We start from the raw sequence: 18,074 nt of genomic DNA, 5'->3' as shown, positions 1-18,074 counted from the left end.
AAGGGGAAGAGGAGGGAGGAGGAGGAAGAGGAACAGAACAACAACAACAACAACATCAACAAGAACAAGGCACTTTCTTCTACTTTCATTACAGCAAGTGTTTAATCTATGACAGCTAAAAGAAGCAAAGAAAACTAATTTGCAACCAGAGATAACTCCAAAATTACAATGTCCCCTGCTCCCTAGAATAATAAAACCTTGAATATTTCCTATAAACCTGGACTCCCTAACAAAACCAGTTGTATCCCATATTTTTTCTTCTGCTGATAGTTTAAACTAAATCATGACCTTTGTGAACATAATGATGGCAATTCTCCATAAACAGGTTATTGTAATCCTGATAATGGTGGTAATATTACGTGTGATTTGTTTCCCTATAATTATATGTTGGGTTTTAGATTTTGCAAAGCACGGTTTCTGAAGTCTGACAGCTTTCATCTGTGCAAATAAATTCTTACTTTCTGGTTTTAGTTATTTATTTGTCAAATATTCCTTTGACATATCCTATATCAAGGAATGCTGAGAAAAATAAATATGAGAATACCAGCTAGGCCTACACAGGGAGTGACAGGAAGCTCTGCACAGACTTAGCTATTCAGGCTGAGCTAGAAGGGCTTTCCAGCTTCACAACTTTTCACGAACAACTATGGCAAGACCTCCATCTGGAATTCGTTTTCTCTCTCCTAATAAGAAGTGAAAGGGCTTAGACCATTGTACCTTGGGACACACAGAAGCACCAACAGATTGTCAACACCCTCATCAAACCCACAATATTGCCTATACATACTCGTATAGACACACAGTGATGTGTAATCACAGTGTCAGGTTTGGAGTTTAGTGTATGCCTTCGTAAAACATGTGTATTTAGTGTATTTAGTATTAGTATTTATCTCTTTGTACTCACAGAGCCACACTATCCCACTAAATATGTAAACCAACAGCAAATGATTATTTATACCTACACAAACACAGCTTATACACATACATTCACATGCAAATCCAGTCCTTACACATGTTTATTAACACATCTCTCAGATACACATCAACAAACATATCAACACACTTTCACATTCCACATTCCACATTTTGTTTCACTAACAAAAAATGCATGCATACAGATAAGCTCACACTCCTGTAATCTCAACAACACACATTCTTGTACATGCATTCAAATCCCCTGCTTTAGCTATGTGTATACAGAGGAGAGAGGCAAGCTAGGGGTTAATGCTTCCAGCTTACCCTCCAGTCTCAGAGGAAGCCAGAGTATGAGGCAGTGGGGCCCAAGAGGAAGGAAAGAATTAATGCTGGGGAAGGGAAAGGCCAGACTTAAACAGGTCTTTAAATAGGTCCGAACTCACAGTCTCTGTAAAAAGCTAAATCACAGGAGCCAGTTAGAGCTGCTTATGGTCAGAGATAAAGCAGAGCTCAAGGTGAGTGGTCCCCTGTGCCCCAGTCATCTCTGCCCTTCCCAGAGAACAGTAGGACTCACAGAGTCTCTAAGAATCTGAAATGCAAGGCAATGCACTGTGCGGAATGACCTGACTTATGCCGGCTCCAGGTCCAGAGATCCATGACTGGTGAATTTCCTTCTGAGATGGGGAGACAATTCGCTGCTCACACTGTGTCCTCCAGGGAAATTCTAGACAAGTAGGCAGCCTGCCTCCACACTCAATCCTTCCACAAAGGACACAGGATCTGAACCCTACCCCACTTCGGCAATCTTGCTACATGCCTTAGTTTTAGATACCCCAAAGTGAGAGAACAGACTAAATTTCTCTGAAGCCATTCCTTAGCAAGATCTCAGTCCATTTTATCCTTTACCCTTTCAGACTTGAGCAACTCGATTAAACTGATGAACATAACTATTTCTACATAATGAGTGGGGTAATTGAAGTCAACAGAGGTAGTGGTATCAGCACTGGATTCAAACCCATACTCACAGATGAAAACTGAGCTCCAGCAGTGTAAGAACATTTTTCTTGCAACCATATTCCCTGAAACAAAAGTTACGCCAAGTTCTCACAAATTATATTGTACTTTGGAGAACAGAAGCATTGAATCTGAAGTTCAATGTGTGATCACCCTGGCTGTAACATACAAAAAAAGATGGCTTAATTTCTTCTGTCAATAAGCACTATGCTCACATGAGGTCTAGCATATGGTAGGCAAGGACAGGGACATATTTATAAGCAGGGAAAGGGGGAAGGAATTTTGGGCAAGAAGGGAAATTATATTGCCCTTCTTTTTCCTACTTTTTAGGGAATGTACATCTCTTTCCCCCAACTCAGCAGCAAGTTGATGACCTGTATCTCCCCTCAGAATTACTATTGAAAACCTCACACACTGCACAAAAATGACCCAAGATTGGTTAACTCCCTGTCTACTCCACATGACTTGTAGCCTTAATTCTTCATGTGTTGAGTTCATACGTCTGAGGAGCAAAAAAAGACAGAAGAATTTCTTGTAGTGATGACACCATATTTCATGGGATTGTTAAGTGTAGATAAGAAAGAAAAGCACCTGTCAAGAGCCCCCATTTCCCTCTTCAGACTGGGCCACTCCCTAAGAAGAGTCACTACTCCAAAAAAAAGTATGTAAAACAAACAGGTAATTTCCCTGTTAAGGCTGACAGGCAGAAGTTTGTGGGAGTTAAAACCAATAACATGTAAAAGCTTATAGTGTTATACTTACAAAAATAGCAATGTCTTACATATTATTAAAGAGATTGTTCTGCAGTTTGAAAAATTGAAGGTTTAGCCAGTTTATTCACCAGTGCCTAATGCAGAAACGAAGATGGTCTAAGTGCTTTTCCAGGTGCCTATGAGCCTCAGTGACTTTGTCCTCACAAATGGAGGGTGACTTACGGGGGGGAGAAAGGAGGGAGAAAGGAAGACTCTGATTCAAACAGAATGTATAACTGGAAGACCAAGCCAGCAGAAGGGAATGAAACAAGAGCCTTACACGTCAGATAATGTGTATGCTTCTGAATTTTCACTATGCCCCGGAGAGGAGTATTTCTTTTCAGCAAACCTACAGCTATTATCTAGGTAGGAGAGTAAAGTTTCCAATTTAGAGCCAGATTTACCAACTCTGAGCCACATTTCTCTCATAATGTTATAAATCTAGGGAAAATCCGAAATAGATTAAGTGTATTTGGGATCTCAAAGAAACCCTTTTATAAAACTATTATATCTGTAGACTGAAACAATTGTTAATCCCCATAGGTGATTGGTTAAGGGAGATTTGAAAAGATACTCTTCTTAACTTGGTGTTTCTGTTATGGAGGAGGTAAGAATGAATGAATTCAAGGAAAGTCTCAGGTCAAGTGAAATTAAATAGTGGGAAGGTGTTGAGTAAGACCCAGGTAAGCTTTTGTGTCATTGACTCTCAGATAGGTAATAGTCTCCAGAGGGATCAGACAAGATCAACAATGTATGCAAGTATCAGCAGAAGATGACATTCACGTCTTTCAATGGACAGGAGGTCAGACTCTACTATGAGAAATATATGTAGCTGTCCTGTGGCACCGCATCAGAGTAATGTTTAGAGGATTCTATCAGGACATTGTAAGATATGGCTAATCAGTTAAAAAAGCAATTACTCCTGAACAATGATATTTATTCATTATTTGCTTTGAAAATGGTAATTAAACCCCTGTTTTGTGCCATGCACAGAGGTGCTAGGGATGGTGCGCAATTCAGGGCTGACGTCATGAAAATTTGTCATATAAAATGGAATTAGCAAACTATCACCTGCAGACCAAATCCAGCTAGTAGCCTGTTTTTGAAAATAAATTTGTATTGGAATGTAGCCACATTCACACATTTCTATATTGACTATGGTTGCATTCATGCTACAATGGCTAAGCTGACTAGTTGCAACAAAACTATATGGTCCACAAAGTCTAAAATATTTGTGATGTGACCTTTTATAGAAAACATTTGCTGGCCCCTAATCTAGGAGGAGACTAACAGGTTTAACTGCAGGTGTACAATCTGTCAGTCAGTCATCCTCCAGCCCAAATACTCCTGGTAACTCCTAAATCAAAGGTAACTCATCATCACTGTATACAATGCTATGAGCCATTAAGACAAAGTGTTTTCCAAATTGGTTTCCTATGCTGAGAAGTTGCCTAGGTGGCTTAAACAGAGGGTGAAAGGAACCTATGGGAGAGGTTAAACAAATAAAATATTCTAAAGAATAGAAGAGCAAGAATTACTATCAGTGACATTATTTGTTAAGATACTTTTTTCCCTTAGCAGGTTTGACTTTCATGGAAAATACTGATTCTTACACATAAATTAAACTTGCAGCTAGCATGTTCTGATCCCATTTTGAATGACATAAACATGAATGAAGAAGAGAGTAGCATCACATTATGTTGAAAAATGTATTTATTAAAACAATTGAAATTATTCCATTTTACCATTAAACTCAATGGTCCTATCATTCAGTGGCCCCTACGAAAGATTAAAAATAATACTAATTTATTGATTATAATCATACATTATCTTCTCAGGAGAGAACAATTTAACCATCCTGTGATGCTGGCTTCAGGGAACATCTCTGCTCATCCTGCATACTTCATCCTACTTGGGATCCCAGGACTCGAGAATTCCCAATTTTGGATTGCCTTTCCTCTCTGTGCCATGTATGTTGTGGCTATAATTGGCAATACCACTGTCCTCCATATAATCCGAATTGACCACACTCTGCATGAGCCCATGTACCTCTTTCTAGCCATGCTGGCTATCACTGACCTGGTCCTCTCGTCTTCCACCCAACCTAAAATGCTGGCTATACTCTGGTTTCATGCTCATGAGACTGAATACCATGCCTGCCTCATCCAGGTGTTCTTCATCCATGCCTTTTCCTCTGTGGAGTCTGGGGTACTCATAGCTATGGCCTTGGACCGTTATGTGGCCATCTGCTTCCCACTCCGTCACTCAAGTGTCCTGACCCCAGCTATAGTGGGTAAATTGGGAGCAGCTGTGATGATGAGAGCATTGCTGTTGGTGAGCCCCTTCTGCATTATGGTCTCCAGGATGCCCTTCTGCCCCAACCAGATCATTCCCCAGCCGTACTGTGAACACATGGCTGTGCTAAAGCTGGTGTGTGCAGATACTAGAGTAAATCGTGCATATGGGCTCTTTGTGGCCTTCTCTGTGGTTGGCTTTGATATGATTGTCATCAGTGTATCCTATGTGATGATTTTGAGAACTGTTCTGGGGTTGCCTTCTGGTCAAGCCCAGCTCAAGGCTTTTGGCACATGTGCGTCCCATATCTGTGTCATCTTGGCTTTTTATATCCCAGCGCTCTTTACATTCCTCACCCACCGCTTTGGACATCATGTGCCCGGAGCAGTACATATCATGTTCGCTAATCTCTATCTCCTGGTACCTCCTATGCTCAACCCCATCATCTATGGAGTTAGAACCAAGCAGATAAAGGACAGGGTTATTCAAGGTTGTTGTGGAAAAGATCCTTGAGTCAAGGATCACAGCATCACAATCAAGCCAATCACCCACTGTGATCTGGGAACATAAACACAAAAAGAAAGTCTTCCAAGCCATCACATATCAGTACAGAGGTTAGCAAACCTCCAGAAGAAAAGAATCAATTTTCAGGATGCCCAGAACAGGAGCTCTCTGAGAGATGTGATTGCTGATCATAAATGATGAGATGATGAATGTTCATCAGCACAAGAAACCAGTAAGAACGATGTTGACCTATCAAATTAGTGAAGATTTGAAAACAATGCCATTTGCCACAGACCAATGTGAAAATTACTTTGACACTGTCACCAGAAGTATAAGTTGGTATACCTTGTTAAAAAAGAGATTAGAAATTTCCACCAAAACAGTTAACAAGTATGTGTACTTTGGAGCATCTTGGTGGCCCCGTTGAGTTCAGTGTTCAACTTTGGCTCAGGTTATGATCTCACAGCTGGTGAATTCGAGCCCCACGTGGGGTCACTCCTCTCAGAACAGAGCCTGCTTTGGATCCTCTGTTTCCCTCTCTCTCTGCCTTTCCCTCTCTCTCTCAAAAATAAACATTTAAAATAAAGAGTAGGTATACTTTCCCCATCTTATATCTCTATAAAAACAGAATTTGAGAAAAAAATAGTACAATGACATGTATAGATTATTTATAAAAACAAAAACAGAAAACATTCAAATATTGATCCATAAGACACAGATGAAGAATGAGCAATTGAATATCATGTATCATTTAATTAATGTGTTTGCACAAAGTATGTAAAGATGTAAAAAATGATCAAGATAGAATATTAAAGAAAAAAGAAAAATAACATTTTCCCATAGGCTGATGCCAATTCTAAATAGAAATACATATGCATAGAAAAAGATTCTAGAGGCCTCAGAGCTCAGAGATCTCCCAGTCCGTCAGGCAATACAAGGAGAGAGATGGACAAACTCCTGATGAAATTAGGTCTCACTTTCTGTCTCTCCCCCTCCCTCTAAATGAGTATTCTGAGACCAAATCACAGTTTGTATGGTGGTGCTCCACACCAGCAAGCAATTCTCTGGACACCAACTGGGTATCCTACAATTCAGTTCAGGAGACAGCATCAGATTCTGCAACTTCAAGGTTCAATCTTGCAAGACTGCACCTCCCACCTGACCTCTCACACTAATCATAAGAACAGTTGTTACCTGTGCTTCTAACCTACTGAGTATAAATCAGAGTTTCCCTTGGCCTGCGTCTTGTTCACAATTAATTTGCTAGGGCAACTCATAGCACTCAGAGAAACATATTACTAGATTACCAGTGTATTATAAGGACATAACTCAAGAGCAACCAGAGGGAGGAGATGCATAGCGCAAAGGATGGGGAAAGGGCATTGAACCTATATGCCTTTGCCAGGGGTACTATTGTGAGAAGTAAGGGAGATGATTCATTTTCAGAAATACCAAATAAAAACTGTGCTGTATAGTTAACAGTAGGTTTACAACCTATTGGAAATATGTTCGAACTCCCTCCACAGTGGAGTCTGAAACTCTTGGACACTCTACTTCCTGGTTCTTCTTCCCCTCTCCTTTTCAAGGGCTTATTTTTGTAGGCTTTGCAATGAGCATGCACCAAACAACACAAGGAGGAGTGACTAAAAGTCTCTGCCTCACTTCAGGGAATGTACATTTGTTCCAATAACACTAGTTTTTGCCTTACATGGGCATAGGCAACACCTGGGTAGGGCTGAAACCTTTGTAGTACTTAGCCAGTGAGGAACTAGGGGAGGGACTTGCACACTAGGAAATAAATTGTTTGCTATAACTGTCCCTAGTGTGCCTGTCCATCAGACACCTGCTCTTGCAAGAATGTTGATTAAAGCCTGGCTTCGCTGTGTTCTGAGTCTCCACATCCCTCCTTTGTTTGGGTCTGTGGGCTTTTTCTCCCACAATTCTCTCCACTCTTCAAGTGTTCACCAACGTTGAAGCTCTCAGAACCTTGTCCTTCTGGGTTTTTATGGAGGCTCCATTACATAGGCATGATTGATTGATGCAATCATTCATTGGCCATTGGCAATTGGTTCAAACTCCAGCCCCTCTCTCCTCCCTGGATGTCTATTGAAACTGAAAGTTCCCACTCTCCAATCACGTGGCTGGTTCCTCTGGCAAGTGGGCCCTATCCTTGTGTGGGGTCAGAACGTCATGTCATTGACATAACAAAAGACACCTTAATGGCTCTTATCACTTAGGAAAGTCCAAGAGTTTTAGGAACTCTCTGCCAGAAAAGTAGACAAAGACCAAATATATATTTATTATTAATCACAACTGATCACACCCTCCTTTCTTCTATCCATTTTTTTGATTTTTCAAATTTATCTTAAGTAATGTTTCTAAAACAGAAGAGTATTCAGATATGCCCATAGGCATCATGAAAACATAGTATCTTTCTTTAGATGCAATTGACTTTTATGAGCAGAAAAGGACAGGGATTAACATAGCATTTACTGTGATTCATTTCCATTTGGAGATTTAATATTTGAAGTGTTTATTATTCATTCTATATCTGGGCATGTGATTTATAAACACAGCCATCAGGAGAAACAGGATAACTCAATTTTTCTTTAATTTAGTTTAGGAAAAATATGTGTATTTATAACATATAATTAGTGTTTCTTGTTCAGACAATTTTCTGGTCACTCAGCTCTCATAGTTCCCAGCCTTCTCAAAAACAGCATGTTTATTACTTGCTTAGTCTCTTTAGAGGATAGTTTCCTTCCCCATCAGCAGTGATCCTCTGATGCCACCACCAGGGACTGGCGCCAACCCACTTCCTGTGTCTTTCCAAGATGGAAGGATTCTCAATTCTGGATCTGCTTCCTGTTCTAGATCAACTATGCTATGGTTGTGGTGAAACAACTCCCTTCTTTGATATGGCCTGCACTGGCTACCTCTATGAACTATGTATTTCTTCCTGGTCCTTACAGCTTTCATAATAGAGGTCCTCTTGGTGTGGTTTTGGAGTTGGGGTGGGGGGGGCGAGGATGGGGTGAGCAGGGATCTGGAGTGGAGGCCAGGAAAGAATTCTTGAGATGTCTTTGGTTCAAAACATTGAGTTTTTAAAAAATTATTTATTTAAGTTCAAGTTACTTACTATAGAGTGTAGTACTGGTTTTAGGAGCAGAACCCAGTGATTCACCACTCACGTATAACACCCAGTGCTCATCCCAACAAGTGTCTTCCTTAATGCCCATCACCCATTAGCCCATCCCCCCCCACCTACCTCCCCTCCAGCAACCCTCAGTTTGTTCTCTGTATTTTAGAATCTCTTATGATTTGCCTCCCTCTCTGTTTTTATCTTATTGTTCCTTCCCTTCCCCTATGTTCATCTGCTTTGTTTCTTAAATTCCACATATGAGTGAAATCATATGATATTCGTCTTTCTCTGATTGACTTATTTTTGCTTAGCATAATACATTACTTCCATCCATGTTGTTGCAAATGACAAGATTTCATTCTTTTTAATCACCAAATATTATTCCATTAAATATATATACCACATCTCTTTTTCCATTCATCAGTGGATGGATATTTGGGCTCTTTCCCTAATTTGGCTATTGTTGATAGAGCTGCTATAAACATTGGGTGCATGTGCTCCTTTGAATCAGTATTTTTGTAGCCTCTGGATAAATGCTTACTTGTGCAATTGCTGGGTCATAGGGTAAATTCTATGCAAAATGGTGATTTTCTTAAAGCACATGAATAGGACCCATGGACTGAAAGAGCTGCACTGGGATTGTGATTTTATGTTTGGGAGTTGGGAGAGTTAAGGAAAAAGAAAGTCTTCCAAAAGGGCTTTCATGTGCCAATTTGGACTCATAAGATCCTGGAGTCCTTAGTATTGTTGAGCTAAAGTTATTTTTCTCTCTTGTAAGGCATTAACATTACGACAAGACAGTTGGGAGTTTTTTGGAGGAATGTTATACTCTATCTCAAGTATTTGTCAAAGGGCTGCAGGTTATAAATAAATTTAATTTCGTCTACATTTTCTCCTTGCCTATGTTCCCCACATCATTATGGAGGAAAGGGTGATGTTAGGGTTCTAGGAAATTGAGTCTATGGGGTTCTGGAGATTGCTCTTTTCCTTGTAAATTATTAAGACAGTCATTTCTGTCTTAATTCCTCTGTCCTGAGGAATGTCACACATAACCCACCCTGGAAGGGTCACGGGTGGGGGGAGCAGCTCTTTCTGCTCATGGGTCCTGTCAACAGGCTATAATAAAAACACCCTTTTGCATGAAAAACATCTCAAGAATTCTTCCTTGACCATTCACTCTCAGACCCCACTCCAACTCACTTCATTTTGGCATCCAGCATGGGGCCTGAGTCTTCTCATCTGGACTCCAAGGCTCAATGAAAATTGGTGAGTAATTCCTCCTCTCTTCCTTTATTTTCATTTCAGAGGCTTTTGCAAGGAGTTGGTCTTCTTTGTTCTCACTTCTCTTCTCTCTGATAGAGTCCTGTGAGTGCAAAGTCATATCTTCCTCCCACAAACAGCAGGTAAAGATACAAATAAAGGAGCAGGAGAAGAGGCGAAGAAGAACCAAGGAGACAGAGAGGTGGAGAAACTGGAGTAGAAATTTGAAAGAGGAAATACTATCTCTTTTCTTCCTCTCTAGGCTTTGCAGAGTAAAGGGAGGGAGATGGAAATGAGAATGAATGAAGGGACAAAATATCCTGCAAAAACTCTCTAGAAGTTTGAAACACATATGAGTGTTCAAACTTTCCCCTGAAACTCAGAATCATGAAAGTGCTCATGGCCTTATTCATATTAAGATGGAGATACACCAAGGACAATTGCTAATAGCCAACAACACTTTGAGGAGAGTAAAATTACAGGGATTCAATAATTCAGTAACTAGGGGTGCCTGGGTGGTTAACTCAGTTAAGTGTCAACCTCGATTTCATTTCAGGTCATGATCTCAGGGTCATGAGATCAAGCCCCACATCAGAATCTTAGATGGACATTGAGCCTGCTTGGGATCCTCTCTCTCCATCTTCCTGTGTGTCTCCCCCAGGACTTGCGCATGCTCTCTCTCTCTCTCTCTCTCTTAAAAAAAAATTCAGTAATTATGTTTAAAATTTTTTAATGCAATATTTTTATAAAATAAATTATTTGGGGGGTGGGCAGTGGTGCCTGAATGGCTCAGTTGATAAGCTACAGACTCAGGATTTGGGCTCAGGTCATGATCTCATGGTTTGTGAGTTCAAATCCCATGTGGTCTCTGCACTGACAGAACAGAGCCTCTTGGGATTCTCTGTCCTCCCCTCTCTCTCTCTCCCTCTCTCTCTCAAAATAAATAAATCAAGTTTAAAAAACATAAATAAAATAAAATAAAATAATTGTTATTCCATGATTCATAAAATATCAAAATTTTAAATAAAAAACAGTGCCATGCCAAGCTGTATTAGAGCAAAAGGAAAAAAAAATGTGCACTAGTACTTTTTTAGGAAGATAAATTATTGTTACTATTTTAAATATGTACTTGGGGCCTGGGTGGCTCAGTTGCTTAAGTGACTGTCTACTCTTGGTTTCAGCTCAGGTCATGATCTCACTGTTCATGAGTTCAAGCCCCACATTGGGCTCTGCAGTGGCAGTGTGGAGCCTGCTTGGTATTCTCTCTCTCTCCCTCTGTCTCTACCCCTACCCCACTCTCTCTCTCTCTCTCACTCAAAATAAATAAATAAACTTTAAAAATAAATAAATAAAGTAAGTAAGTAAGTACGTAAGTACTTCTTTGCTTATGTCATTTCAAAAAGTTACCATGTTGGAAGTTTTCTCCTGAGTAAATGAGGATTCTAAATAATTTTTATTTGACTTTAGATGAAATATAAATTTTAATTTATTCTATTTTAGTATTAATAAAATACTTAAATTGAAAATAATGGTGTGGTATTTAATATAATTACTTTTCAATTTCTCAAATATTTTAATGTTCAAGAAAACATTAAGTATTAAAAATACATAAAAATATGTACATAGGGGTTCATAGTTTGCATTTTGCTACAGGACACTGTTGCTTGGCACAGCTCTGGTCTTTAATGAGAATTTTGATATTCTGTTCATTACAGATTTTTGCATCAATTTTTATTTCTTAACACACTGCATAAAATGTTATTTATCTGATTGGTGGGTGAGTTTTTTATAGCACCCTTCTTTCATGCCCAAGAGAAATATGTTCCTTACCTCACCTTAGTTTCAGCCCTAATACTCATAACATGTGCAAAGTATGATATAGTAGGAAAAGTGACATCTTTGAGTCAGAAAGACTTGCCCTTTACTTGTATTTAATGAAGTAACTTAACCTAGCTAAACCTCTATTTATTTATATGTAAAATGCAGAAGATAGAACTACCTCTAAAGTAGCTGTTAAGACTACATGATGTAGAATAATTAAAACAAGTATTATGTCTCTGCCTGACAGAGAGTAGTTTTGATTCAGTGAAATGTATCATTGCAGGAACTTGCTGAAGTTGAGATGGAGACAAAGACAAAGGAGAAGGAGAAAGAGAGGACAATCAGAACAAGAATAAGAGCAGAAAAAGAACAAGAACAAGAACAAAAGAAGGAAGAAGAAGAACCTGGCACTTCTTGCTCTTTCATTACACCAAGTGTTTAATCTCTGACAGCTAAAAGAAACAGACAAAGAGAAAAATCTGCAAACAGAGATAACTCCAAAATTACAATGTCAGCCTGATCCCCAGGATAATAAAACCTTGACTATTTCCTCTAAACCTGGACTCTCTAACAAAAACAGTTGTAGTCAGATTTTTGTTATGCTAATGTATTAAAATAAACCATGACCTTTGTGAACATGATGATTGCAATTCACCATAAACAGATTGCTGTAAACTTGATACTCTTGGTGAATTTTTGTGTGATTTGTTTCCCTGTAAATGTATGTTGGATTTTGATTTGGTGAGGCATAGCTTCTGAAGTCCGACAGCTTTGAACTCTGCAAATAAAGCCTTACCCTCTGTTTTTAAATAATTGCTGTCAAGTCTTCATTTGACCTATCCTATACCAGGGAATGCTAAGAAATAATAAATAAGAGAATACCAGCAAGGCTCTACACAGGGAGTGAGAGGAAGTTCTGCATAGGCTTAACTGTTTGGGCTAAGTGAGAAGGACTTTCCAGCTTCACAAAGGGGAATTTACTAACGAAAAATACATGCATACTGACAAGCTCACACTCCTGTAATCTCAACAACACACACTTTTGTGCATCCATTCAAATACGCTGCCTTTGCTTATGTGTATACAGAGGAGAGAGGCAAGTTAGGGGTTAATGTTTCCAGTTTTATTCTCTAATCTCAGAGGAAGCCAGTGTATGAGGCAGTGGGTTCCAAGAGGAGGGAAAGAATTAATGCTTGGGGAAGAGAGGGGCCATACTTTACAGGTCTTTAAATAGGTCTTAATCTACAGTCTCTGTGAAAAGCTGAGTCACAGAGGAGTCAGTTAAGCTGCTTATGGTCAGAGATAAAGCAGAGCTCAAGGTGAGTGGTAGGTCCCCTGTGCCTCAGTCATCTCTGCCCTTCCCAAAGAACAGTAGGACTCACAGAGGCTCTAAGAAGCTGAAAGATAAGGCAATACACTTTGAAGGATGGCATGACTCATGGGGGCTCCAGGTCAAGAGATCCATGACTGTTGGATTTCTTTCTGAGATGGGGAGATAATTCGCTGCTCACACTGTGTCCTCCAGGAAAATTCTAGAAAAGAAGGAAGCTTGCCTCATACACAATCCCTCCACAAAGGACGCTGGATCTGAACTCTACCTTCTTCTAGCATTCTTGCTCCATGCCTTAGTTTTAGATACCCCAAAGTGAGAGAATAGTCTAAATTTCCCTGCAGCTATTCCTTAGCAAGATCTCAGCCCATTTTTCCTCTACCCTTTCAGGCTTGAGCAACTTGGTTAAACTGATGGACATAACTATTTCCACATAATGAGTGGAGTAATTGAAGCCAACAGAGGTAATGGTATCATCATTGGATTCAAACCTATACTCACAGATGAAAGCTGAGCTCCATTAGTGTCAGAACAGAATCCTTGAACCAAAAGCTATGCCAAGGTCTTACAAAGTAGATTGTATTCTGGAGAAAAGAAAAATTGAATCTGAAGTTTGTTGTATGATCATCTTAGGTATAATGTTGGAAAAGATGACTTAATTTCTTCTTTCAGTATGCACTATGCTCACAAGAGGTGTAGCACATAAGGGCAGGGACAGGGACATATTTAAAAGCAGGGAAAGGAGGAGGAATGTTGAGCAAGAAGGGAAATTACATTGCTCTTCCTTTCCCTACTCTTTAGGAAAAGCAAATTTCCATCCTTCAACCCAGCAGCAACTTGATAACCTGTGTCTCCCCCTCAGAATTACTATTGAAAACCTCACACACTGCACAAAATGATACAAGACTAGTTAACTCCCTGTCCACTCCATATGACTTGTAACCTTAACTCTGCACATGTTGGGTTCATAAGTCTGAGGGGGAAGAAAGACTAAGGAAATGCTGATAGTGAGGACACCAGATTCCATGGGAATGTAAGTGCAGAAAAGAATGAGAGACACCTGTCAAGAGGCCCCATCTGCTATCTCAGACTTGGGTCCCTGGTCACCACCAAGAAGAGTCACCACTCCAAATGGAGTATGTAAAATAGGTATGTTCTCCATGAAGGCTGGTGGGCAGAAGTGTGTGAGAGTTAAAAACAATAACATGTAAAGGCATACAGTGTTATATTTATAAAAACAGCAATGTCTATCATAATTAATTAGAATAGCATACCTTTTGTTAAAGTGTAGTTTTAGCCAGTATCTTTACCAGTGCCCAGTGCAGGAATGAAGATGGTCTAAGTGCTTTTCCAGGTGCCTATGAGCCTCGGTGACTTCATCCTCACAAATGGAGGCTGACTTACAGAGCACAGAAAAGAAGGAGAAAGGAAGACTCTGATTCAAACAGAATATTTCACTGGAAGACAAAGCCAGGCTGAAAGGGATGAAACAGAGCCTTAGACACTAGACAATGTGTGTGTTTCTTAATTTTTTACTGTGGCTTGGATAGGAGTATTTGGTTTGAGCAAATCTATAGCTATTGTCTAGGTAGAATAGTAAAGTTTCCAATTTAGAGTAAGATTTATAAGTTCTGAGTCCCTTTTCTCTCATAATGTTATAAATCTAGTGAAAATCAGAGAGTTTAGTCTATTTGGGATCTCAAAGAAACCCTTGTTAGGAACCATTAAGTCTGGTTGAATGAAACATTTCTTAGTCCCCAGATATAAATGATTAAGGGAAATCTGAAAAGATATTCTTCATCTCTGGGTGTTACTGTTATGGAGGAGAAAGAATGAATGTGTTCAAGGAAAGGCTCGGGTCAAGTGAGATTAAAAAGTGGAAAGGTGTTGAGTTAAGAACCAGGTAAGCTTTTGTGTCATTGACTCTCAGGTAGGTCATAGTCACCAGAGAGACCAGACAAGATCAACCATGTATGCAAGTATCAGCAGAAGATGACATTCACGTCTTTCAATGGACAGGAGGTCAGACTCTAGTGTGAGAAATAGATATAGCTGTCTTGTGACATGGCATCAAAGTAGTGTTTAGAAGGTTCTGTCAAGACATTTTAAGAATGGCTAATCAGTTGAAAAGTCTGTTGCCCTTTAACAATGACACATATTTCTTGTTTGCTTCAGCAAATATTTATTAAATCCCTGTTCTATGCCAAATACAGAGGTGCTCATGTTGGTGCACTCTTCAGGGATGATATCATGAAAATTTATCATATAGGAGAGGAATTAGTAAACTGTCACCTGAAGACCAAATCCAGCTTCTAGTCTGTTTTAAAAATGAAATTGTATTGGAATGTAGCCACACTCACAAATGTCTGTATTGACTGTGGCTGCTTTCATGCTACAATCGCTAAACTGACTAGTTGCAACAGAGAATGTATGGCCCACGAAGACTAAAATATGTGTGATCTATCTGACCTTTTACAGAAAACAGTTGCTGGCCCCTAATCTAGGAGGAGACATCCACTATAGATAACAGGTTTAATTTCAGGTGTACAATCTGTCAGTCTGTCATCCTCCAGCCCAAATTCTCCTGGTAACTCCTAGAGTCAAAGATAACTCATCATCACTACATACATTGTTATGAGCCCTCAGCCAAAATGTTTTCCAAACTGGTTTCCAACCCTGAAAAGTTGCCTAACTGGCTTAAACAAAGGGCTGAAAAGGACCTTGGGAAAGATAAAACAAATCCGTTCATTCTAAAGAATAGAAGCGCAAGAATTACTATTAGTGACGTTATTTGTCAAGATAGTCTTCCCTTGGCAGATTCTACTTTCAAGAAAAATGTTAATTCTTATACAGAAATTACAATTGCAGCTAGCATGTTCTGACCCCATTTGAATGACATAAACATGAATGAAGAATAAAGAGTAGCATTACTTTAAGTTGCAAAAATGTATTTATTAAAATAGTTGAAATTATTCCAGCTTACCATTAAACATTATTGCCCTATTATTTAACTGCCTCTTCCAAAAGATTATAAATAATAATTATAATTTATTATTATCATCTATAGATAGTACCTTACCTTCTCAGGGGAGAACAAATTAACCGTCCTGTGATGCTGGCTTCAGGGAATCACTCATCTTATCCTGTGTCCTTCATCCTACTTGGGATCCCAGGACTCGAGAATTCCCAATTTTGGATTGCCTTTCCTCTCTGTGCCATGTATGTTGTGGCTATAATTGGCAATACCACTGTCCTCCATATAATCCGAATTGACCACACTCTGCATGAGCCCATGTACCTCTTTCTAGCCATGCTGGCTATCACTGACCTGGTCCTCTCGTCTTCCACCCAACCTAAAATGCTGGCTATACTCTGGTTTCATGCTCATGAGACTGAATACCATGCCTGCCTCATCCAGGTGTTCTTCATCCATGCCTTTTCCTCTGTGGAGTCTGGGGTACTCATGGCTATGGCCTTGGACCGTTATGTGGCCATCTGCTTCCCACTCCGTCACTCAAGTGTCCTGACCCCAGCTATAGTGGGTAAATTGGGAGCAGCTGTGATGATGAGAGCATTGCTGTTGGTGAGCCCCTTCTGCATTATGGTCTCCAGGATGCCCTTCTGCCCCAACCAGATCATTCCCCAGCCGTACTGTGAACACATGGCTGTGCTAAAGCTGGTGTGTGCAGATACTAGAGTAAATCGTGCATATGGGCTCTTTGTGGCCTTCTCTGTGGTTGGCTTTGATATGATTGTCATCAGTGTATCCTATGTGATGATTTTGAGAACTGTTCTGGGGTTGCCTTCTGGTCAAGCCCAGCTCAAGGCTTTTGGCACATGTGGATCCCATATCTGTGTCATCTTGGCTTTATATATCCCTGCCCTCTTCACTTTTCTCACCCACCGCTTTGGACATCATGTGTCCCGAGCAGTACATATCATGTTTGCCAATCTCTATCTCCTGGTTCCTCCCATGCTCAACCCCATCATCTATGGAGTTAGAACCAAGCAGATCAGGAACAGGGTTATTCAAGGTTGTTGTGGAAAAGATCCCTGAGCCAATGGTCATGGCAACATAGCCAACCCGTGCCCCACCCCCCACACTGATCCAGGAACATATAGATGCAGAAAGTTTGCCAAACTAGCACAAAGTCTTTTCTGTGAACAAAAGGTCCAGAGGTTAGCAACCTTCTAGAGGAAAAGGACCAATTTTTAGAATGCCCATAAAAGCTCTCTGGGAAATGTGATTGATCATTAATCCTGATTTGACCAATGCCCAAAACACAATAAAATATTAAAATAATAAAAAATATGTCCACCTATCAAATTAGTGAAGATTTAAAAAGAATGCCATCTTCCACAGATCACAAAGTTGAAAATACTTTTAAACTGTCAGTAGAAGTATAAGTTGGTATACCTTGTTAAAAAGGTGATTACAAACTTCCACCAAAACAGGGGCACATGGGGGTTCAGTCAGTTGAGCATTCACCTCTTGAATTTGGCTCAGGTCATAATTTTGTGATTCCTAGGATCCAGTCCCACATAAGGCTCCATGCTGACAGTGCATAGCCTGTTTGGAATTCTCTCTCTCCCTCTCTGTGCCCTTACCCCCCTCACACATGTGCTCTCTGTCTGTTTCTCTCTCTCTCAAAAATAAATAAATAAATAAACAAACAAACAAACAAACTTAAAAATTGTTTTCCCACCAAAACAGTTAAAAAGTACATATTTTTCCTCACATGGAATCTCTTTTATAAAAATAGAATTTGAGGATCACCTGGTTAAGCCTCCAGCTTTTGATTTCAGCTCAGGTCGTGATCTCACAGTTCATGAGATAGAGCCCACATCAGGCTCTGCACTGACAGCACAGAGCCTGCTTGGGATTCTCTCTCTCCCTGCTCTTTCTCTGTCCCTCCCTGCTCTCTCTCTCTCCCTGTCAGAATAAATGAATAAACATTTTTTTTAAAAAATAGGACTTTATTTTATAAGTAAAAAAAAGTATAGATTCATTATTTATAAAACAAAAAAAGAGGAAAACATT

General features: G+C 39.7%; 2 protein-coding genes across 2 annotated transcripts; both read left to right on the top strand.

The window, feature by feature from the left end:
* Positions 1 to 4,544: 4,544 nt before the first annotated feature.
* Positions 4,545 to 5,489, top strand: LOC131488594 (olfactory receptor 52R1-like). The gene has a single exon (XM_058690455.1). It carries the CDS (start codon positions 4,545 to 4,547, stop codon positions 5,487 to 5,489), a length of 945 nt encoding a protein of 314 aa, XP_058546438.1.
* Positions 5,490 to 16,136: 10,647 nt separating this feature from the next.
* LOC131488592 (olfactory receptor 52R1-like) lies at positions 16,137 to 17,090 on the top strand. The gene has a single exon (XM_058690454.1). The coding sequence runs from the start codon at positions 16,146 to 16,148 to the stop codon at positions 17,088 to 17,090; it is 945 nt and encodes a 314-aa protein (XP_058546437.1). The 5' UTR covers positions 16,137 to 16,145.
* The last annotated feature ends 984 nt before the right edge of the window (positions 17,091 to 18,074 follow it).

Source organism: Neofelis nebulosa, chromosome 10 (genome assembly GCF_028018385.1).
Source record: "Neofelis nebulosa isolate mNeoNeb1 chromosome 10, mNeoNeb1.pri, whole genome shotgun sequence".
Lineage (NCBI taxonomy): Eukaryota > Metazoa > Chordata > Mammalia > Carnivora > Felidae > Neofelis > Neofelis nebulosa.
Note: the sequence above shows the minus strand (reverse complement) of the source record. Positions and strands in the feature narration are given on the sequence as shown.

Bases quoted from the DNA above. Each gene is read 5' to 3' on its own strand.
- LOC131488594 (XM_058690455.1), top strand. From the start codon at position 4,545: ATGCTGGCTTCAGGGAACATCTCTGCTCATCCTGCATACTTCATCCTA.
- LOC131488592 (XM_058690454.1), top strand. From the start codon at position 16,146: ATGCTGGCTTCAGGGAATCACTCATCTTATCCTGTGTCCTTCATCCTA.